Source organism: Emys orbicularis, chromosome 5, assembly GCF_028017835.1.
Source record: "Emys orbicularis isolate rEmyOrb1 chromosome 5, rEmyOrb1.hap1, whole genome shotgun sequence".
Classification (NCBI taxonomy): domain Eukaryota; kingdom Metazoa; phylum Chordata; order Testudines; family Emydidae; genus Emys; species Emys orbicularis.
Genome location: NC_088687.1, coordinates 33137562 through 33161892, shown reverse-complemented (window position 1 = coordinate 33161892; position 24331 = coordinate 33137562). Strand labels below are relative to the sequence as shown.

At 38.9% G+C, this 24331-nt stretch overlaps 1 protein-coding gene across 1 annotated transcript in view; it reads right to left on the bottom strand.

The window, feature by feature from the left end:
• The window catches only part of TBCK (TBC1 domain containing kinase), a 188490-nt gene that overhangs the window by 44942 nt on the left and 119217 nt on the right, over nt 1-24331 (bottom strand). The window contains exon 23 of the mRNA XM_065404906.1: nt 12496-12671. Coding sequence (XP_065260978.1) covers nt 12496-12671 — 176 coding nt within the window. The remainder of the gene's footprint in view (nt 1-12495; nt 12672-24331) is intronic.

Genomic DNA, 24331 nt, shown 5'->3' with positions numbered 1-24331 from the left:
TGAAATAACCCATATTGCTCAACCATGATGAATATTTTTATTTTAGTTCTTTCAATATTTGCCATCAACATTTCTTGGCTGTGCTGCATCATGTTTAATGTATTATTACAGGCCTGATCCTTCATTTCTCCAGCATACAACTACTTCCTTCAATGAGTCCCAGGCATGGGAAGAGAGAAAGATTAGGTCCCATATTTTTATTCTCCATTATACGAGTTACCATTTGCATTGTTTTTACTGCAAATACTCTCTACTTTTTAAAAGATCAAGCTTTTTTGATCTCTAGAGCTACAGGAGATCAAAATCCATTTTTAAACAACAGTCTCCAAAACAGAAGAAAAAAAATTAGCATTCCTAAAAAAAGAGGGAACGGTGAGTGTCTTCCTATAGATCATCTGATTTTAATTCTACACACAGAAGACTTAGAGGATTCTTAGCAGGGTAAATCAGAGGAAGTTGCATCTAACTAGCTTCACTGGAACCATAGATATACTTGCTTTTTTGTTTTTATATTTGCAGATTCAAGTCTATAAAACTTGTTTGTAAATCAGTCATGGAATTCTAACTGAGGGAGGTCAGAGGGGTTCAGTGTCTAGAATACACACAGCTTTAAACTCAAATGTGGGGATAATTGAAAAGTTGTGTGAAGAGGAACTGCTTGGACAATTAATGGATACAGAACCTGAGCCTAAGGCACAGACACTTACAGAATACTTTGACTCTGCAGTAATACACTGCATACTTTTGCAGGCTAATCATACTCTAAGGACTCTCACAAACTGCAAATCAGGACAAAATATGTTTTCAATTCTTAATCATCGTCTAAATAGGAATCTGTCTGATCTAAATCTCTAGATTATCACAACATGCTCTTGTAATTCTACCTATGAAGGCGGAAACAAAGCAGATTGTTACAAATCAGTTTACATTCAATTAAAATAAACTCTAGTTAGATTACAATTTGATAACCAACCATAACATTCTTTAGAGATTTTAGATTACCAATAGGGCTGTCAAGCGATTAAAAAGATTAATCGCACGATTAATCGTACTGTTAAACAATGCAAGATTTCTAAAGGTAGCTATATCACTCGACTCAAGGTTTTAGAATCTGAAGTGCCTCCCAAAATCTGAGAGGGATGAGGTGCAGAGCATACTTCCAGAAGTCTTAAAAGAGCAACACTCTGATTCGGGAACTACAGAACCAGAACCACCAAGAAAGAAAATCAACCTTTCTGCTGGCGGCATCTGACTCAGATGATGAAATAAACATGCGGCGGTCCGTACTGCTTTGGATGGTTATCGAGCAGAACCTGTTATCATCATGGATGCATGTCCTCTGGAACAGTGGCCTTAGCATGAAGGGGCATACGAACGTTTAGCATATCTGGCACATAAATACCTTGCAATGCTGGCTACAATAGTGCCATGCAAACGCCTGTTCTCACTATCAGGTGACATTGTAAATAAGAAGCTGGCAGCATTATCTCCCGTAACTGTAAACAAACTTGTTTGCCTTAGCGATTGGCTGAACAAGAAGTAGGACTGAGTGGACTTGTAGGTTCTAAAGTTTTACATTGTTTTGGTTGTGAGTGCAGTTATGTAACCAAAAAAAAAAATCTATATTTGTAAGTTGCATTTACATGATAAAGAGATTGCATTACAGTACTATGAGGTGAACTGAAAAATACTATTTCTTTTGTTTGCCATTTTTACAGTGCAAATATTTGTAATAAAAATAATAATATAAAGTGAGCACTGTCAACTTTGTATACTGTGTTGTAATTGAAATCAATATATTTTAAAATGTAGAAAAACATCAAAAGCATGCAATACACAACTGTTTAACAGTGTGATTAAAACTGCGATTAATCACAATTAATGTTTTTGAGTTAATCGCGTGAGTTAACTGTGATTAATCGACAGCCCTAATTATGTGGCTGTTATTTAATAACTTAGTATATTTCTTGTTTTATTTTCTTTGGCTATTGATTTTAAAGCCTTATCTTCTGCAAGAAAAAAACCCTAAACCATAATCATTACATTCATATTTTTAAAAATTGGGCAGAACACAAAGGACTGCAGTGCTTCCTTTGGTTAATTTAAGCTTCAAATCTCCAGAGACTGCAATGTCAATTTGAAACTCAATATCATTTGCATTTCAGCTATTATATATCCTGTTATGAATCAGACACAGACTTAGCAGCACTATACATCAGCATGCATGACTATGGTCCCATAGACATGCATCCCAATAAGCCCACAACTGTCCTCACAAAAGCCACAAAAAATAGACAATTCTCTGCAGATCGCAATCAAGTGCTCCACAGACCACCAGTGACTGGTGATTTTTGTGCCAAAAATCCTAGGTGCAATCCCCACTAGCAATCCACAATGGAGATGGCCCATACTGGGATTTGAATTTGTGAGGTCCTTAGCTGCTTGGGACAAGCTGTCACAGTTCAGGGCAACTGCATCTGTACTCCCCCCTCTGTGGTCCAGGAAGGGCATCATCCATTTTTAGGCTTCTGGCTTCCAGCCATTACCTCTCTTGGGTGGAGACCTGCATCTCTCTCCTTCCTGACTGGGGTTTTCCTAGGCTCACAGTGCCCGGCTTACACTGTGTTATTCCCAGCAAGCCAGACTGCTTGAACACGCCAGAGTCTGAATTTTGCTCTCCCCCTTCAGAGACTGTAAACAGCATAATTGCCCACAGGTATAAGTTGCCACACAGCTCTTAGCTCAGTGGTTTGAGCATTGGCCTGCTAAACCAGGTTTGTGAGTTCAATCCTTGAGGGGGCCATTTAGGGAACTGGGGTAAAAATCTGTCTGGAGATTGGTCCTGCTTTGAGCAGGGGGTTGGACTACATGACCTCCTGAGGTCCCTTCCAACCCTGATATGCTATGATTCTAAGCAAGTACATTTATTCTTAAAATGAAAGCATTAAAGAGAAAACATATTTAAAACAATAAAAGATCCCACACGCATGCTAAAAAGCGTTACAGAGGTCACCCCAACTCCAACCTCTGTCTCTAGAAGGTGTCAGTCTTTCCAAACCTTTCCTAAAGACTGGGACCCTACCTTGGACAGAAGGTCCTGTCTGTTTACTGGATTAGAAAGAAGGGCCTGAGTAAGTTTATACTCCAGCTATTTATCCAAAAGGCCTTTCTTTGTCTGTTGCTCCCTGGAGAGTTTAATTTGAACCACTATATGCAAGACTGCAGATAGTGGTACCTTGCTGGAGGTGTTACAGCTGAGCAAATTTTCCTAATCACCTCCCAATGTTTTTAGTTCCTGAAGGACTGAAGTCACCTCCCCTCATGGAATTACATACAGTCTCTGGCCCACAATGATATATAAATGCAATACAGTAAGATATTAGGGGAAATTGCCATATCTGTCACATGAGCGTCCCAAGCTTTTCCCCCTAACAGGAGTGTGTAACAAGGTGGCTAAATGTGCTGGAATCCATCTAATGACTGAGCTACATACAGGATAAGAGCTTACTACTGCTATCACCCACTGGAATTATTAATGTAGCTGAAGTGGCAGATATCTGTACCTTTGTTACTGAAGATCCCTGGTTCATTTCGCAGTTTAGTAGATTGTTCTGAGTTTTTCCTGCTTAAAACTCATGGCTATGACCAGACATCTTGGGTGAAATCCTGGCCCCAAAATACTCAATGGAAAAACTGCTACTGATTTCAAAGGGGCCAGGATTTCACCTCCATGTCTTGGGTCAGTAGTTTTAAAGTTTGCTTTGAGAGTGAAAGATTGGCTGCTTCAAACTAGGTTGAGCTCATTTTTGCCTTGTAGCTCATGTGGTTATTATATTCCTTAATGGGTTTTTCCTCACAAACTTATACTAGAAGGTACTCTTTTAAAGCAGTTTTAGTATAATCAGTCAGCACAACACAGCATTTAACAAGGCTGTCATAACTTTCTTACTTACTTGTGGTTAAAAGAGATCAGACTGTATAATTTTCAAAGCACTCACTGTGTGTGTGTGTGTGTGTGTGTGTGTGTGTGTGTGTGTGTGTGTGTGTGTACATGCGCGTAAAAATACACATTTTAAAAAATCTACTACACAAATAATCAACCATTTCTGATCTGTAGATGTTCAAACTGCATCTTGGTAGGGATCTTACAGCTCTCAGCTTCTAGTGATTGATTTAAATTTCACAGAAATTAGGCTATTTTCTAGGTTCATCTACAGTGAGTCAGTCACCAACTACTACAAACCCTAAGGATTACTGCAAATGTTGGAAGAAGACTAAAATCTCAGTTATCATAAAAAAAAAAAAAAAAAAAAAAAAAAAAAAAAAAAAAGGACAAACAACCCCCCCCTACTCTCCTACAGTTCGGAGGTCTGTAGGACCTGGCAGCAGATTGTATTCTTGGACTTCTTTGACAGTCAGCAGTAGAGAAAACCTAGTACTTCTACGGTCTTCGGGAAGGGAAACCTGGTATTTTGGGCCTGCTAAGGAGCAGCTGTAAAAACAGCAGGAGAGGCCCTCTTATGCTCTATGTTTCTCCTTACTTTACATGGGCACTTGTCTAGTAGGCGCACTGGAGCACTGTACTGATCAGATATTGTGAAAACTTTATAAAGCTAATCAGCGAGCTCCCAATAAGTTTAAGTGTTTGCTGGCTTCGGATGTGTCATTATGACATGCCTAATTCACCAGTTAAAACACACTTTTCAACAGCTCAAATTTGTTTGCTCCCTCATGAGGAGTCTAAATTTGATTTCCCTGTTTTTTCTAGTTCTGCTTTTAAAAGATGTGCATCTGTTACACTATTAGGTATGTGAGTCTCTTTCAAACAGTGGAGGCACCTGGAATGTCCATCACTAACTGAAACGAACTCCTTGCAGGTGGCAGCTCTTCAAGCCTGGGGATACGACAGCAATGACAACAATGAAGGGGAAAAAGTCAAATAAAAGCCCTATCAAACTAATAAAATAACTAAACTACACTAACACTAAAAGGCTAAGCTGTAGCTAAGCTGAAAGTCAGCATGGTAGATACTCCATCTGAGGCCGTATTGCATCCTATTGAAGCGGGACACATGTCTCTTTCCTTCTTGAGATTATATCTCAGTAGAGACATGTTTTATGGCTGAAAGAGTAAAAGATTAAGCTACATATTTGGGAAGTCTAAGGAGGAGGTAGGTTTCTGAGCCTTTTAATGCAGCTGCAATTAAATGTCAGTAAGAAGAAGAAAGTTAAGTAATGCTAAGGGTAAAAACAGGTTTAATTTTACCAGCTGATAGTTTGGGGAGAAAAATACTTACCCAGGGGCAAACACTTTTAATTTTATTGGTAACCAAAGTACTGTAACATTTTGATATATACTGTGCAAATATTTGGATAGTCAATAAAAAGCACTCAAGAGACAAAAGTCAAGCAGCTTAAAGAAAAATACAAATACATGAGGAGACAGCCAGTGTTTAGAATTAAACATTGAAATTTTAAAAAGTCGTAAAAATACCCTCATTGTAAAGTCGATGGTTTTTCCATCAAGGCCGCCATTTTCCATCTGTTCCCACTCCTAAACATCCAACCTCAAAAGATAAATGTAACCCATGTGAAACTGGAGACCACGTTAGTGGAGAAACAAGCATACTACAGAAGTAGTGCGCTTGTTTCAGGGAGTGGGAAGACAGTTAGGAAGGGTCTTGAGAAATTTGCTTGTAAGAGCTAGATTTGCAAGTAAGTACTCTGGATTTTCTGAAATCCACTACTGATTGTGCTGTACACTGAAGATTAGAATCTGGCCCCATTACAGGCTATGGCAGCAAATTTTCCCTGGCACCGATCTTATTACGAGAGGTGGGTGAGGAAGTTGAAGGAAAGATGGCCCTAGGATTAAGAGAACAATCTAAAGAGCTTAAAGACCTTTTAGAAACTTTACTTGAAGACTAACATAACTCCTGCTGGCCGGTGACATAGACTAAATTGGTTTTAGGAATCTAAACTCCTCAGGTGCCTCTTATGATCACTAGACACACTGACTTTCACATATGCATGACTGGAAGTCTGCCAAAAAAACTACAGTGCATAAAAATGAACATGTTTATAGACTACACCTTCATATTGAATAGCTCCCTCATAGTACAATTGCCCACATTATTCATATCCTCGTAATCATTAAAACAACTGAGTATATTCATAAGTCTTTACCTGTAAATTCTAACATGGTAAACTAGTATGCTGCCGTAATACCTGGAAAGCCTGATTTCTCTTCAGTTTCAGAAGGGATGCAGCCATCATACTGAAGCACTCCACATAAAATACAACATGTGTTAGGAGGGAGAAGGAAAAATAAAAACAACAAAAGGGAAAGCAGCTGAAACTACAATTTTTTTTTCTTTTGTGTTACATACCATAAACGTTTGCTTAACTCCTTGGCACTGGTGGATTGGATGAGTCTACTGCTGGCTTTGGTCTACAGGGGAAATACAGCTTATGGCATGAAAAGAATTATATAAAAATAAGGGAGTTCCAATATAAATCTAGTATAATCCAGAGTCCTTTAGGGGTGTGAAAGGAATTGTGGAGCAACATCAAAGAGGCTTTTCTGATAAGGCCAGTACTTTGGCTCAGACAGTGGAACTTTTCTCGAGGTTAAGAAAAATGTCTTACCCGACTATTTCATGCATGCCTACTGTTCTCTTACTTTTGGGTCTCCTTGGTTTTATAACCTATTCACATCCCTCCACTGGCTTCCCCTTCTCTTTTGCATCAAACACATGCAACTTGGCTTCAATTTCAAGGCTCTTCAATGCTCACCTATCCCTACCTTACCTATCATCTCTCATTCACCACTGAGAGGCCAACTACTGCCTTCAATTGGCCAATGATGCCAGCCTCCATCTTCCACTTGTTACATTTTCAAACAAGCACCTTCTGGCTTTTCCCCACTGCCCATCACGCTCGGGGAGAACTCCTGTAACTATCCAGAAAGCTACCTCATCATCTCCTTAAAATCCCTCAACGCTCTGCTTTGTCATGATGCCTATAACAAGCTTGACAACAGTGAGGCTGCGAGTGTGCTTTGATCACTGCCTATCATGCTGACCAACAATGACTCATTGTTTTCTTGTACTCTCAGGTGTGTCTGTATCCATCTGTTGTCTCTTATCTTATACTTCGATTGTAAGCTCTCTGGAGCCAGGACCCTTTTTGTTCTGTGTTTGTACAACACCTAGCAGAAGAGAGTTCTGGTCAATGTCTGGGTAATACAAATAATGTATGCTAGATGCTACGATAATACAAATAATAATTCAACAACAAATGTGGTTCAGTGGTTTAAGCACTGGATGAGGAATCAAGTAGTCCCAATATCCGGTCGTGGCCCTAACAATAGTGTTCTCTGTGGCCTTGAGCAAGTTACAAGCTCTATGCCTCAGCTTCCCCCTGCTGTAAAACAGAGAATGGAAAATTCCTTACGCAATAATTTCCGTTCTGCTATCAGCATCTCCCACAATTCTGTTATTTCTGGGCTGCTCCCCAACACACTGTAGTTTCCAGAAGCGAATCAAAGCTGCAGCACAGTGAGTGCTGGCCATGTCTCCTTTGTCGCCAGATAAGTCATTCCAAAGCTGGGTGAAACTTGTAGAAATATATTTACATCATCATCAAATGCCAACTTATTAACTATGTACAGCAGGCAATTGTCTGCATAGTAACTGTCCAAATAAAAAGCTGACCCCTTGGCTACACAGCCATCCAGGCTGGGTAGAATTGTGGGAGATGCTGCTAGCAGAAACGAAATTATCTGGTAAAAAATTTTCCATTCTGCAGCCCAGCGTCTGCCACAGCTCTGTTATGTCTGGGAAGTAGCAAGCAGTGAAACAGAAGTAGAGAGGGATAAGGAAAAAGTAAATAGAATGAGCTAGAAAAGGAATCCGGCCCACTAAGGTTTGTCAAAAGGCAATACTGGGCAAAACCTGTAGCACCTTCCTGTCAAAGAAGGTCTCTGCAAAAGACAGGAACTCCACTTTATAGTGTCTGATACAGGTGTTAGTCAATGCCCATGGGTGCTCTGCATATCTCAGTGGCGGAAGCACTTGCTTGTTAATCCCATGAGGTTTCTACAGATCTCGTGGAATGTGCCTTGATTTCTTCTGGAACAGGGATGCTTGATACCTTATAGGCCCCCATGATGCATAGTCTGAGCCACATAGCAATGGATAGCTTGGAAGCTCCGAGTCCTTGACACTTTGGATGAAAGGAGACAAACAGTGTGCCTGACCTTCTCGTGGATTCTGTATGTTTAGTGCAATTCTTCAGTGCTCCTCTGATGCCCAAGTTGTGTCACAGCTTCTTGGTCGGATGCTGTGGCCTGGGACAGAATGAGGGAAGAATAATCTCCTGAGAGGCATGGAAAGAAGAGTTAACTTTGGGGAGAAATGATTGTGGAGTTCTCAGCACCACTTCATCATTGTGGAACATGCATGGAGGACATTGCCACCCCTGACACTCGCCTCGCAAATGTAACGGTGACCAGAAAACGGGTTTTGTTGGAGGGCTAGAATGCCGATATTGAAGTCAGACATCCAAAAGGGTGAGTTGTTAAGGCTTTCAACACCAGTGATTAAGTGAGATATACCCAGATCATCCTGGCAAGTGACATACACTCATACATACACTGCAGGGGAAGGCGAAAAACTCCCAAGATCATTGCCAATCTGATGTGCAGGGAAATTCCTTCCTGACCCCCATAGAGCCATCAATTAGTTCCTGAGCACATGAGCAAGAACCAGCCAGACAAGTGCCTGAGAAAGAATACTCAGTACCAGCTCAGAGCCCCTCTCATACACTGTCTCATCTCCAGCCATGGCCATCCCTAATGCTTCAGAAGGAGATAAACAGAATTTATTGGAGCAGGGAATCCCTTCCTGACTCCTGCAGGTGGCCAGCTGAAGTTCTGAAGCATGAGCTTTTAAGACAAACCAGAAGTGAGCTCCCAGGGTTGTTGACCTCTGCCCTCTACTATCACAGGCAAACTCGTCATACAAGCAAACTCATAAATTTTCCCACTCTCTCTCAAAACTAAATTATGTATTTTGCCCTCACACCAGCTATTGGGAGACTGTTCCAGAACTTCACCCCTCTGAAGGTTAGAAAATTGTTCATGGCCAGTTTATATCCATTTGTCCTTCATCTTTCCTGGTATTTACCCTCCCTAATGCATTAAAAAAGAACAAGCATATCTCCTCGCAGCCTTCTTTTTGCTAGACTAAACAAGCCAATCACTTACGGTCTCCTTTCCTAAGACAGGCCAAAAAAAATTGTCAGGACACTCTTCCATAAGGTTCAAGACATCCCCCACCCGCATCTATCCATAAGGAAAGGGGAAGGTGGCTGCACCTCCTCAGATTGGAAACAGATGTGCTACAGGAACATTTTTATTATAACAATTACATTGATGTGAAAATTACTGAAATGATCATAACTATGTACACTATGGATAAACATACTGGACAAAGCCCTGCATGAGACTATAGCTCTGCCAGTGAACAGCAGACACTTGAAGTGAAAAAATTCAAAATAAAACCTTCTCAAAAATAAAAGGTGTCAGATCATTGCCATCTCAGAAAAGAGAAAAGGACTGTTAGGACAACATTTCCTTTGGAGGTGCCAGTCTCTACATCCTTTATTCTTGGGAAGCAACCAGTTGTGGTTACTGAACAGAGAGCAAAAAAGAGATTGTGTCTAGCAGAATAGGGAAAGGGGACACAGGTTATTTGCACATTACTGAGTCCTGGACATTTGAGTATGCAGTGTTTTAAGACTGTTGGGCCTTGAATGTCTTCAAGACTATTCAGTCCAGGATATTATAACTGATCTGGAAGAGCACATGCTATGTCAGAAGGTCCCTTGGCCTTGTACATCTCCCTGACACAATTACATATCCATTTGGAAACAGAACCCTAGTGAATTCTTTCCTCTGTTTCAGCTTTAAGCTTATCAATAAGTCAGCAGTTTTTCTAAATCGTTCAGTTCTGTTGAAGTACAGTGCCATCATGTTTCTTCTTGGAGTTTCAGTTTGAGTAAAAGGTAGAAGTCTTATAACATGAAATAACTCCTCCTGGAAGTTAATTTTTCCATGTTTCTCAGCACTCTTTTACCTTAATGGAACATAAAATATTGAAGTTAAATACTGTCTTTAAAACCCTGCTAGCTCAAGTGAGGACCACTAACACGGCCATCTTGATATTTCAGAAATAAAGAGATACCATACTTAGGAGCTCATATATATTACAAGCAAGTGCCCAAAACACACTGATGTGACTCCACAGCCAAATACTTCATGACCTGAGCAGGGGATGAATTCTTCAACTTGAAGCAGGTCCCACGACTACGATATGCTAAGCACTCTTCCATCTCAGAGTAGAGGACTGAACAAAATGCAGAAATGTGGACTTTTAAAGTAGTGCTGCCAGGCCTAGGGAAAAACCAGCTTGAAGAAACTGTAAGCCTACTGGTATTTGTATCCTAATCCCAACTGTAGCCTTAATAATTATAATGAGAAATAAGCAGCTGGAGCGTCTGTTTTTAAGTTAAGATATTACTGTGAAAGATTATAGTCCACAAGGGCTAAGCCAATGTGTAGCTCCTCTTTAGTTTTATATTTTGCTTTTCACTTTTGTAAAGAGATTACAGAAGTCCCATCCTTAATTTTTGTATTACAATGTAAAACAAAAATATTGAAATGTTTGTGGTTGTCAGAGGATGATAAGGAGGTTGAAAAGCCTATTTGCCATAGTAAGGTACATTTAAGCCACACACTTCATTGCCTTGATTTCTGAATGGTTAAGAAGGAACAGATGGAAGCAATTCTAATGGCCTAACATAATTTACTGAATAATAATGCACTTTGTGTAAGCATCTCTCTTGCAATTGCAATGCCAGCTCTGCAAACATTCTGATTCAAGATGGGGGACACATACAAATTATTTCAAAATCTTTTGCAAAACTCAACAGGAGATTTGAGCATTTGCTGAGGAAGGAAAGTTTAAAATAGCCCAATGTCCTTAATCTAAGATAGCCTATTTGACAATGAAATAACTATTAGGCTAGAGTAAAAGAAGCTACAAGGGGACATCTGGAAATTATTTTTGCCAAGCAAAATTGCTACAGAGTACAGATCTATTCGTTGTGAAAAAATGTCACTGGTAACAGAAAACACAGGGACTCATTCACATACTATTACCCAAGATCTGCTCACTTACAAGATCTGAACAACAACTGTAACGTGACATGCCAGATGGAAAAAGCAATCAGAAGTGACCACAGCCTGTCTTGCATTAGTGCAAAGTTTCCTGACCCTCTCAAGGAAACTTTACTCCCTTCACTATTCTTCTTCAGTAGCAAGAGCTTGCTCATAGTCCTGCAGCCAGGCCCTTGATAATACTCTGTTATGGAAATAAAATGCTTTACGGAGCCGAAAGAGTGGAGATGGGATAGGAGGAGGTCCTGGCACAAGATAAAATAATTTTACTGGCACATTCCTTACAGCAGCTTTAGGATCAAAATGGAACTGAAACAAAAATTAAAAGATCACACTGATATCAAAACCAGAGCAAAAATCAGAAGGTTCAACATATACAGGTGGGGAGGAAGGCACTGCCTCCCCCAAGGAGCTGTTCTTTCATTCACTGCAATAAACTGTTCCTCAAAACAAAACACACCCCTCAACCTTCAACAGTTCCAGGTGTTTGGAGCAGCAGTTGCAGGCAGGACAGCCAGCCCCACAGATCTGGCACAAGAGCAGGCTGTGTGGAAGAGACTTAGGTCTTCTGTATTGGAGACCTCAGACTCTACTCCTAGCTCTGCTTGAAGTGAAATTGTGCAACTTCTGCATTATCATATTTGTAAAATGTGCTGGAATTACATTTGGTTGCCTTGTAGGGAAGGTCACGAGGTCTTACTCATTATGTAGGACATGAAGTACATAGAAATGTAGGCAGCAGGTACGTGAGGACTTTGAAACTAAAAGCCACGATTGGGGTGGGAAAATCACATAGCAAAGGTATAAAAGCATTATTGTCAGTTGGTTAGGATAATCGGTGCAACTCATTTCTAGTTTCACTAACTCACAAGTTGTAATATTGCCAGTCTTGTATGATGAACATACGACCTTCATAACACACCTTTTCCAGAAAACCTATTTTAGAAAGATCTAAGGCATTTTAAAACATTATTGTAAATTTAAAGAGTCTGTGTTTTAGACCGCAAATTCTTAGGGGCAGGGACTGTCACTTATTATTTGTGTACACAATGACTCCCCAACCTATTTGAGGTCTTTAGGAGCCAACAATATACATGTTTAGTAATGAATAATAAAGTATTGCACTAAAAGAAGCCAAACCTGAATTACAATATAATAACAGAGCTGTGATTTTCTTAACGTTTTTGTAGCATTACCCTTAACACTACATCTTTTTCTAGAGGAGACAGGAAAGCATAATCCTAAAACACTCACCAGGTCACTTTTAGGTGCATCCTGATAATCTGCTGTGAAGCAGGACATTGAACCTCTTGAGCCATTGCCGTCACTGGCTTGCTTTGGAGGCTGTGCATGTTGCCTGTATGTTGCACTCTTAGGGGTCCAGCAAAAAAGGTTGACTGACTCACGGACGCAACGTTCAATGTCGATTTCTGACCAAGGATTGAAAAACAAGCAAAAACCCAGATGTGAAAGTTAGCAAAATCAGTTAGACCAGTGAAACTATTGCTGAAAAAATATCTTCAATTTTTAGTAACCATTTAGTTAATTCAAGAGATATCCAAGAGACTTTACAGACAAATTATATAGGGATTCATTTTATCCACCACTGAAATGCAGCCACCTCGGGAATGTAAAGTGGCAGCAAAGTTACATTATACAACTGTTTAAGACAGGAAGCGAAAAAATAACATAACCAACTGAAGCTATAGGGTTATTTTAGTAGATGAATTTAATTACTTATACAGTAAAGGTATTTCAGTAAAATTGTTGGCATACTGTAAACCAAAACGCTCTTAAATGTAGATATACAATGGAAAGCAAGTCAAGTAACATCTATTTACATGATGCATGAACTTTCAGCTGGTCCAAAAATCAATGCCCTCTGTGTCATGGTTACAGTTGCTAAAAGCTATTACTTCCCAGATTGAAAGAGTCCAGTGAAACAAAGTTACTGAATTTGAACTTTGTGTTGCCTGCTATTTTTGAAAAAACTGTATGCTATCTGTCTACTGGAAAACAGGAAATCTCAACATTATTTCGTGCTTGACTGCACACAAAATGGATTTGTCTTAGTCTTACTTTGAATTCAATCCAAAATTGGCTGCAGCTCAGAGGACAGCATGCTGGCTGAAGTACATGACACGACATTACTGAACTTAGCTTATTTTATATTTTAAAATATTCCCATCACCAGTTGCAAATTATCAAAGCAGAATGAAGAAATGTGTAACCAAAAGTGATCCTATGACAAACATTATTTCAGAAGTGATAACATCAGGGCTATGTATGTTTTGAAAGCAAGGGTGTTGCAATTATGACCAAAGCAGTTAATAAGAATACATGGTTTCTTGAGCACAGCAAAAGGACCAGTTGATTTGTTTCACCTGACCTTCAGTGTCATAAATGGGACAAATACACGAGTGTGTAGAATTACCCTAACCTGCATCTTATGACAGCGCACAAGACATGACATAAATACAACCAGCACTGGATGTATCAGTTCTAGATCTCTCTGGGACGGATAGCAATTCATTACGACCCTACCAAGTTTAGGGTGGAACATAAGGTAGAATATTTCAGTTAGACAGGACTACTTACTTCAATTTCTTTGATGTTTAAAAAGAAAGACTTCGTCTATTCAAGAAGTCATCCTTTTTCGGGAAAAGCACTTAACATTTAAGCACACGCTTAAGTCCCCTTAAAGTTACTGTGCTTAAATGCTTTCTTGACTGAGGGGCTTAATGAGCACAGGCTGGGAGCTAAGAACTCCTGAGTTCTAATGACAGCTCTAGCAAGCATCCTGCTGTGGCCATGGATAAAATCACAGCCTCCCTGCTTCCAACAAGGGTATTCATGCAGGATCATACTTCTCAGCGGTATTGTATGTCAAGTTCTTTGACAACGAGATGTGCTCTTTTATATGATGTATTACTAGTCAATGTAATTATTAATTTTTCATTTTACAGGTGACTTGGTAAAAAAGTTTCTGTTTACTAATATTTTCCAGGAAAATCTGAGGAAGTGGCAAAACTAATGCAGGCCTTCTGATTTAAGCAAAGTTTGCAAAACTGCACCAATTCTATGGCTCAGAATATAGGTTCCAAGGCGTTGATATTACACAGATTTGCTCACATTTTAAAAGGCTCAGTTTATTTGTATGGAGGTGAGAACTTCAACTAAATTCTCTGACATGTTTACAACTTCTTATTTTTCTGTAGGGAGACAGTTCCAGCCTGATTCTATCATGAATTATATCCCCTGCAACTGGGATTCTTGGCATATTTTTCACAACTGCTAGGAAAATTTCAGCAATACTTGTGTGTGAAGGGAGATAAAAGTAGGATGCCTTCGCAAGTTTAAAAAGGCATCTGAGCACCTCCACCTCCAACAGTGCCCAAGTAAAACTGAGAGAATTGTGGGAGGACATAACAGTCTACACATACCCCAAAGTTGTTAAAACAAAAAAGTCAAGGAAGGAGAGGAATTATCTAGGTTAATTGATCTGATTTTCTGAGGCAGAAATGTAGCAACCTCTCTGCATAGTAACATTATTAATAATTCAATTGTTAGTTAACTGTTCCCATTCTCAGTCAATTCCCCCAGGAGCATAAAAACCTGTAAAAGTTTTAAGGCTTCTACATTTCCAGAGTGATGTAAAGCCTTATAAATGACAGTAAGGGAATCTGCTAGGAAGATCGTTATGCGCTCACTTTTTTCCTGGGGGAAAAATTGGGTTAGATTTTTACCTACCCATTAAAAAAAAAAAAAAAAAAAAGGCTTTTGAGGGATAATAAAACATTTAGCAAACAATTAATAAAATGTCAGGACAATCAGAACCAAGCACTTCCCAAAGTACCCAGCTAGGTCCAGGACAATGATTAGCAAAAACCGTATGACTTTTCATGTGTGAAAGTCTGAGCAATTTAAAATGACATTCTACCCCCACCCCGTCTGGTGTTCTGTAATGTAATTTCAATGAAAATCCAGGATTATAACTGGAATGCAGGGTATTAGTTATCAAGTATTTGTAACTTAACTTTTATATATTCACAGTTGTATTAGAAAAGCTTTAAAAAACAGTTCTAAGGAATATTTACTCTCATAGTTCAGGGTATAAGCCAACTATTAGCTTACAGATGTTAGGAAGAAACTTCTCTTATTGGCAAGTTATTCCATCATTGCCAACCACAGGGTTTCTCACACCTTCCAGTTAAGCATTTGGTACTGGCCAAAGGGTACTGGACTATATGGACCATTGATCTGATCCAGTATGGCAATTCCTATGTTCCTATTATTATCCTGCATTACTTAAGTAATAATAATGACAACACTGTCATAACACTTTAAATTAAAAAAAAAATATTTAGGACTGTCGATTAATCGCAGTTAACTCACGCCATTAACTCAAAAAAATTAATCGCGATTAAAAAAATTAATCGCTATTAATTTCACTGTTAAACAATAGAATACTAATTGAAATTTATTAAATATTTTTGACTGTTTTTCTACATTTTCAAATATATTGATTTCAATTACAACACAGAATACAAAGTGCAGTGCTCACTTTATATTATTTTTATTACAAATATTTGCACTGTAAAAATGATAAACAAAAGAAATAGCATTTTTCAATTTACCTCATACAAATACTCTAGTGCAATCTCTTTATCGTGAAAGTGCCACTTACAAATGTAGATTTGTTACATAACTGCACTCAAAAAACCAAAACAATGTAAAACTTTAGCGCCTACAAGTCCACTCAGTCCTACTTCTTGTTCAACCAAGCGCTAAGACAAACAAGTTTGTTTACATTTAAGGGACATAATGCTGCCCGCTTTTTATTTTACTCTTAACAGAATTCTGCGCCCATGTGTGGGCACAGAATTTATATGGCTCGTATATTTCTGTGCCCTCCCCTCCCGCAGAAAAACACAAAAGAAATCTGGGGGGGGACTCGCATCTCTTCCCCAGCAGGCCAGGCAGCACGTCTGTTCCAGCATGCCTGGAGCAGCTTCAGAGACACAAATCACTGTGGCGGCAGGGGGAGGGCCTGGGCGTGGGTGGCTGCGGAGATGTTGATCACCATCAGGGGGTAAGGCTGGCCAACAAGTGAGAGAGACTCTGTCCCTCTCTCTTGATACTGTAGGTCGATGGACGTGGAGGATGGTAGGTCTTTTTGTTATGCAGGAGAAAGGCTCTGTCCCCAAGGCAGAAGTGTAGCAGGCCTGCCTAGTAAAATGTAACTTCTTCAGAACTGAAAAAACACTTAATTAAATATCAGTATCTTGTTACGGAAAATTGTTCATTTTTAAATTAAAGAAAATAGCTTTTGTAAAAACAACACATTTTGTTAATGTATCAGTTTAATATATGGAGATATACCTATCTCATAGAACTGGAAGGGACCCTGAAAGGTCATCAAGTCCAGCCCCCTCTGCTTTCACTAGCAGGACCAAGTACTGATTTTGCCCTCCCCTCTAAGTGGCCCCCTCAAGAATTTAACTCACAACCCTGGGTTTAGGAGGCCAATGCTCTAGCCACTGAGCTATCCCTCCCCCCATAACATGAGACACAATATTACAGGTTGTATGAGTACTTATTTAGTTGCTTTTTAAAAAGCAATTGGGTATTTCAGTACAGTAGAATCTTAAACTTTAATTTTAGGCAATTAAAAAAAAGACTAACTTGGTGAAATTCAGACACAGAATACTTGTTAACAATACAGTATTAATATTTATCATCTCTGAGAAACCTTCAAACCTTATTTATCCTCTGCTTTGCATTTTGTTGTCCTTACAGGTTAACCATAGTTTTTTTTTCAGTCACTATATGTATAAGCTTCACAACCTTTCCAGTTAAGTACAGTTTTGTTTGTTTGTTCTGTTGTGTTCTGTTTTTTGCGCTTACACAGCAAGAGCTTGGAATTACACTGATTCAGACCTGGATATTCCCTTCCCCACTCCTTTTCCAATATTTGATGTTTTTGAAAGGCTTTTGATTTCTCTTTTAGATACTGGCCTCCCATTTTAATACTTTTACATTTTGCATAAATATACAGTTCATCACTATGGAAGTCAAAACATGAATGAAGATGCCAAATGTTTGGTGCTCCAGAGATAGTAAAATTGTTCCCACGTAGTTCTAAAACAAAATATTACTGCAAAGGAATATTTACACCATTCTCCACATTCACACCACTCCATATGAGAAATTTACTGCTAAGGCTGGCATGCCAAAAATGTGATGTACATTAGCAACTGAGTTCTGGATCATGAGCACATGAGCAGACACACAGAGAGCACTTCCCAACTATGTCTGACTGCTTGGTGCTAGCAGACACACTGTATGTTGTAATCTTAAAGGACCTATGTCCTTCTGAGAGCAGAGCTGTTGTAAAATTCAAGGCAGTGTCACTTCCCAAGAAGTGATCAGAGATGCATAGGGAGGGCAAAGCTAGAGAGGTAGAAAAGAAGAGAGCGGTGTGCGGGGGCATGAATACTACTTGAACATGCATGCTCACAGAAGTGCATTGGGGTTGTGTTTTGTAGGACTGGTGTAATTTCAAATGTGTGCTTTTTGTTTTAAAACATGATTGCTAATGCAGTTAATGCAAACTGTTTGTAAACTTGACAACTTTCCATTGTGAGGAATTTTAATCCTGCATGAAAATATTTGACATTTGGGCTGAGATTTTCAAAAGTGACAAGTGATTTTGGTTGCCTCCATATTTGGTGTCCGTCTGGAGACATCTTAAGGGAGCCTGTTTATCAGAAAGTGTAAAACACCCACTCTCTGAAAACTGAGCCCTTAGAAGAAGTCTCAAAAGATGGGCATCTAAAAATTGAGGCACCCAAAAAATCACTAGTCACTTTTGGAAATCTTGGCCCAGAACAATGGCGCTCTCCTCCCTACATTTAAATTTTTTATAAAAACGCAGCAACCTTCTAGTAAAAAACTCAACTGCACAGACTAGGTAAGCCACTATTCTACATTAAAAACTTTGTCTCCTAAATTTACTAGAGTTTTACATTTATGAAAATAAGTTGGTCATTAAAAGAGAGAGAACTTTTTGTGTGCTGCTAACATTATATGTCAAATGTCATTCCCACTTCCAAATATAAATGATCTAACACACACAAAGGGCTTTTTGCTATACATTAAAAAAAATACTAAGCCCACAAAAATATTGTACTTATTTTCCTGAACCTTATTTTACTATTTTGTTCCCCTTTTGAACCTTATATACTGAATTCTCCTCTCCAGGAACAACTACTGCCTCCTTCCTCTGTCAACACAATCAATCTGAAGTGAGAAGGATGCCTCAGTGTGACGAATGGGTGATATGGACACGGCTAGTTTTTATGAATATGTCTTTAATGAATGTTATCACAGAAAGAGCAGAGCACATTTAGGGCATTCTGTCATAAAGAAAATGGATGGCTTTTCTCCTTTATCAGGATGCAAGAAAACAATGAGAAGTCTGGTGGCACCTTAAAGACTAACAGATTTAAGAATGTAAGGATGTAAGAATTTTCTTTCACAAATCAAACATTAGTTGTCATATTTTTAGAGGAAAATTAAAATATACCTCAAACTTTCTCCCCTAGCCACTCCTCTTTAGGCTGGAAAGTTGCTAAAGGCTACTGTGTACCATTAAATATATCTAGTTAATACATTTATTTCCTGAAGGTTTAATGAGCTGGATAAACAAATCTTTTAAGTAAACACTGGCAAATTAGCTGCTATATTTTCTAACAAAGCCAATCATTAATCTCTCTAGGTAAAGTCTGGAAGGCATGGATGACATGCATTGCTGCTCTAACAAAATCCTGTCATTAATGTAACTCCTATATTCTATTCACAAACTGAAGCCTTAAAAGCTTGTGAAAAATAACTGATATCAGTAATGCAACATGGACTTTATGGAATATCTGAGATTCAGTACAATACAGCAACCTTTCTAAATCCTCAACTGTCTGCATTTTGAGTGGAGGTCAAAAAACACAAAGCACCAACTTAAAGGAACATGCCTGGGACAACTGCACTTGAAAGGTTTTTTTGTTTTTTGTTTTTAACTGTTCACAGAAAAAGCATGCTGAACAAACGATTACTGAAGCAAATCCTGTCATAAATGGTATTTATTTAGTGAAGAATTATACTGAATACGTCTTTGTGCACAATTTAATCCATCTCAGAAACTTTTTCCTTTGGGAAGAGGACACAGATGTCAAGAAGAAATGTGGACAAGATCAATTGCATCTACTTATTTTGGAGAAAAGCGAAGGTTAAGATTGTGGTTTGACCTCTCTCTCACAAGCATTATATTACTGTCCTGCCCCCATCCCCCCGCACACCCACAAACACCTAACACTTATGTGGCCAAGGACACCACTATGCTGCAAGCAAAGGAGTTGAACAGGTCAGACAGCTTGATCTTGTGACCTTTCTATAGAGATGACAGCACAGAGATAAAAGATTACAAGCTACCTATATATGCCATACAAAAATTCTAAGGTACCATGATGAAAGGGACACAATCAATTTAAAACAAAATCACATTTCTGTCTGATATTTCTTTACTCATTATTATTGCTAATAATGCTTGAAGACTGTAACTGAAAGGCCAGAGAAAAACAATGTCCTCTTTTTTTAAGTTTACTTTCTGCATTTGTGAACATTTTGTGTAGTTGTCGGTCTCCACTTCTTTGTTAATGGTAATTTGCTCTTCCTCTCTCACGGACTGGCATGATGACATAATTCTCATGCATCATGGATGCAAGTTGTCACCAGACTTGCTCCTTTTTGTTTGTTTGTTTGTTTTTTAAATCTCTCACTCTGGCTGGTAGGTGAGGACGGGATCTGAGCTTAAAGATATACTCAGATTCTTAGCTGCATATAGAATGCTTAGTTCTGGATTGTTGTGAGGGGAGAGTAATATTTTTTTTCCTTAAGGAGCCATCAGTCTTTCTGTCTACAGCATCAGGAGAAGAGGAATTGCTTTTTTTTTTTTTTTTTTTTTTAATGTGAATAGATGATTAGTTGAACCCAGAAACAACAAAGGAATCAACCATAGGATTGTGCCCACAAGCATATTATAAATTGTCCAGAAATGAACACAGTTCAAAGGCCGGTTGTGGCAAAAAAAATTATATCTGGATGTTTCTGGGTACAGACCCTTGGGAAGTGAAGGCCCGATGGACTGGGAGTAGTTACTCCGGGGGGTTAACTGGTGGGTGTTAGAAAAGAGTTAATAAAGGTAGGCTATATCTTCATATTTAAATATTTTCACTGACTTTTGGGAGTCTGCAGGCTCCACAGGTGCATCTCAGAAACTGCCCTCCTTCTTGGAAAGGAATGGAGAAAAAAAATCCAGATTCTCTGTTCTTGTGTGTGGAAATCTGTAAATTCTAAATATTAGATGAGGTTTACTTCAGCTACTAGCCATCAGGACATTCTACTTCCCCCAACTTTACCCTGCATAGAGGCCCACATTGGGAGTTTGCATGGTTTCAAAGCTCATCATGCCTATCACAAAGATCATGCCAGCCAGACATCAGGTCTCTAGCCGAAGACAAGCAGGGGCTGCTATACCACTGGTATTGGTCACCTGAGCTGTGTCATGGATCCTACATATGGAGGGACAGTAGTCTCTTAGTGCATAATTGGGAAGGCGGCCCAGGAGAATCCAGCTGGCTGGAAGTCTTCCTAGATCCGTCCAAATCCTTGCAGACTGAGCCAATCATTGAGGCTCTACATTTTGGGGCTTTTTTTGCACTGTCTGGTGCGCTGTTCAGCCTGATTACTGAATTAAAAGAAGTGAAGGTGTTTAGAACTACTTCTCTCTCTCTGAGGCAGAAAAATAATTGAGCTAAAAAATTAGGATGCAGGGCCACGATGAGCACACCAAAATCCTCAACCTCCAATTTGTTTTGCTGCCATCTGCCATACTGAGAATGGAGATGGCAACTCAGGCATTATGAATCAAGTTACATGTGAAAATATTAGTCTAAAAAGTACACCATTAAAAACATATCTGTCATAATGGTAGCTGAAACAGACTATCATTTATTCTTTATCACAACGTTATTTTAGGGTGGGTTACTAGCAGATAAGCTTATGTTCATCTTTTTTTCCTAGCCTAATTGATTGCTGAAGTTGTTTGCTAAAACTACTATAATCTTACTAGTTAGATATAACGGTTTTAGAAGGCAGTAGCTAGGAAAATGTTGAGATTAGGAAGAAATCACCTTCATATAAAGATACTTTGCTTTTTTTCTTCTTGAAATGTTTTCCAAATAGGTACATCACATATAGCTGCAAGTTCATATATACATATGTGCACAGTGGAGAAATAAACCAAGAAAGAAACAATCAGTACACATTTAATTGAATATAGTACAACATATGGCTATATGAACAGTATGCAAAACACTATTAATTTCAATTCAATTTTTCATGCTAACATTTTTATAACTTTTCCTTCATTACTGCCATTGTGTCAGCAGTTCCTTGAACTATCTGTATTAAGGATAACATAAATTACTTAAACTGAAAAAAGTATGTCTAAGAGTACTAATATCACGACACAAAATACTATTCAAATGCTGGGTTTTGAGCATTTAATGAATAGCATATCGGATTAGAAGGATCCATGGAGCCAATAATTACTTGTTATGCTTTCAAAACATTTTTAACTCTTGTGTATAATTCTTAAAATGAGAAATTAAATACCACCACCTGGCATGTTCATAGAATAAGAAATGCAGTGCTGGAAGAGACCTTTAGAAGTCACCAACTCTAGCTTCCTGTGCTGAGGCAGGGCCAAGTAAACCTAGACCGTCCCTGAGAGGTGTTTGTCCAACCTGTTCTTAAAAACCTTCAATGATGGGCATTCCACAACCTCCCTTAGGAGCCTACTCCAGAGCTCAACTACCCTTATACACCTCTACCTCGATATAACGCTGTCCTCGGGAGCCAAAAAAATCTTACCGCATTATAGGTGAAACCACGTTATATCAAACTTGCTTTGATCCACAGGAGTGCGCAGCCCCGCCCCCTCTTCCCCCGGGACACTGCTTTACCGCGTTATATCCAAATTTGTGTTATATCGGGTCGCGTTATATCAGGGTAGAGGTGTAGTTAGAAAGTTTTTCCAAATACCTAACCTAAATCTCCCTTGTTGCAGATTAAGCCCATTGCTTTTTGTCCTATCTTCGGTGCACCTGGAAAACTCTTGATTACCATCCTCTTTATAACCTATTTGAATACTGTTTTCTGGTGTCCCCTAAATTTTCTTTTCTCAAGACTAAACATGCCCAGTTTTTCTAACCTTTCCTCACAGATCAGGTTTTCTAAACCTTTTATCAATTTTGTTGCTCTCCTCTCTCCAATTTGTCCACATCTTTCCTAAAGTGTGGCACCCAGAATTGGACACAGTACTCCAGCTGAGGCCTGACCAGTGCTAAGTAAAGTAGGATAATTACCTCCCGTGTCCTATTAACATACCCCAAAATAATGGCTTGCTTTTTATGCAACTGCATTACAATGTTGACTCATATTCAATTTGTGATCTACTATAGCCCCCAGATCTTTTTCAGCAGTATTATTGCCCAGCCAGTTATTCACCATTTTGTAATTGTTCATTTCCTTCCTAAGTGAAGTACTTTGCACTTGTCTTCACTGAATTTATTTGTTGATTTCAGACCAATTCTCCAATTTGTCAAAGTTGTTTTGAATTCTAATCCTGTCCTCCAAAGTGTCTGCAACCCCTCCAAGCTTGGTGTCATCTGCAGATTTTATAAGCATACTCTCCACTCTATTATCCGAGTCATTAATTAAAATATGGAATTAACTGAAATATTGGAACCAGGACTGACCCCCTGAAGGATCCCACTAAATACACCTTCCCAGTTTGATAATGAACCATTGATAACTACTCGGAGTACAGTCTTTCAACCAGCTCTGCACCCACTTTATAGTAATTTAATCTAAACCAAATTTTCCTGGTTAGTTTATGAGAAAGTCATGTAGGACTGAATCAAAAGCCTTACTAAAAATCATGATATATCACATCTACTGGTCCCTCCCTATCCACTACGCCAGGAACACTATCAACGAAGGAAATTAGGTTGGTTTCATACAATTTGTTCTTGACAAATCCATGTTGGCTATTCCTTACAACCCTATTATCCTCCAGGTGCTTACAAACTGATTGTTTAACAATTTGTTCCAGTATCTTTCCAGGTTTCAAAAGTTAGCTGACCGGTCTGTAATTCCCAGTGTCCTCTTTGTTTCCCCTTTTAAAGATAGGTACTATGTTTGCCCTTCTCCAGTCTCCTCACATCTTCTCAATGAGTTCTCAAAGATAATTGCTAATGGTTCTGAGATTATTTCATCTAGTTCCTTATATACCCTAGGATGACTTTTAAAAGGCCCTGCCGACTTGAATACATCTAACTTATCTAAATATTCTTTAACCTGTTCTTTTCCTATTTTGGCTTGCAATCCTTCCCCCTTATGGGTAATATTGCGTTGAGTATCTAAGCAACATTAACCTTTGTAGTGAAGCCTGAAGTGAAATAGGCATTAAACACCTCAACTTTCTTGATGTCTACATTTATTAGCTTCCTTCTCTGTTAAGTAGAGGGCTTACACTTTCCTTAATCTTTCTCTTGCTCCCAATGTATTTAAAGGGACTCTTTTTATTGCCTTTTATGTCCCTTGCTAGGTGTAACTCACTTTGTGCCTTAGCCTTTCTGATTTTGTCTCTACATGTTTCTGCAATTCTTTTGTGCAGATCCTTAGCAATTTGTTCATGTTTCCACTTCTTGTCAGATTCCATTTTCATTGTCAGGTTATTAAAGAGTTCCTGATGGAGCCATATTGGCCTCTTACTACTGTTCCTTTCTTTCCTTTGCATCAGGATATTTTGTAGTTGTGTATTATTGTCTCCTTGAGAAACTGCCAACTTTCCTGAACTCCTTATCCCTAAGATTTTCTTCCCATGGGACCTTATCTACCAGTTCTTTGAGTCTGTTAAAGTCTGGTTTTTTTGAAGTCCATTGTCCTTATTCTACTGCTCTCTCTTTTT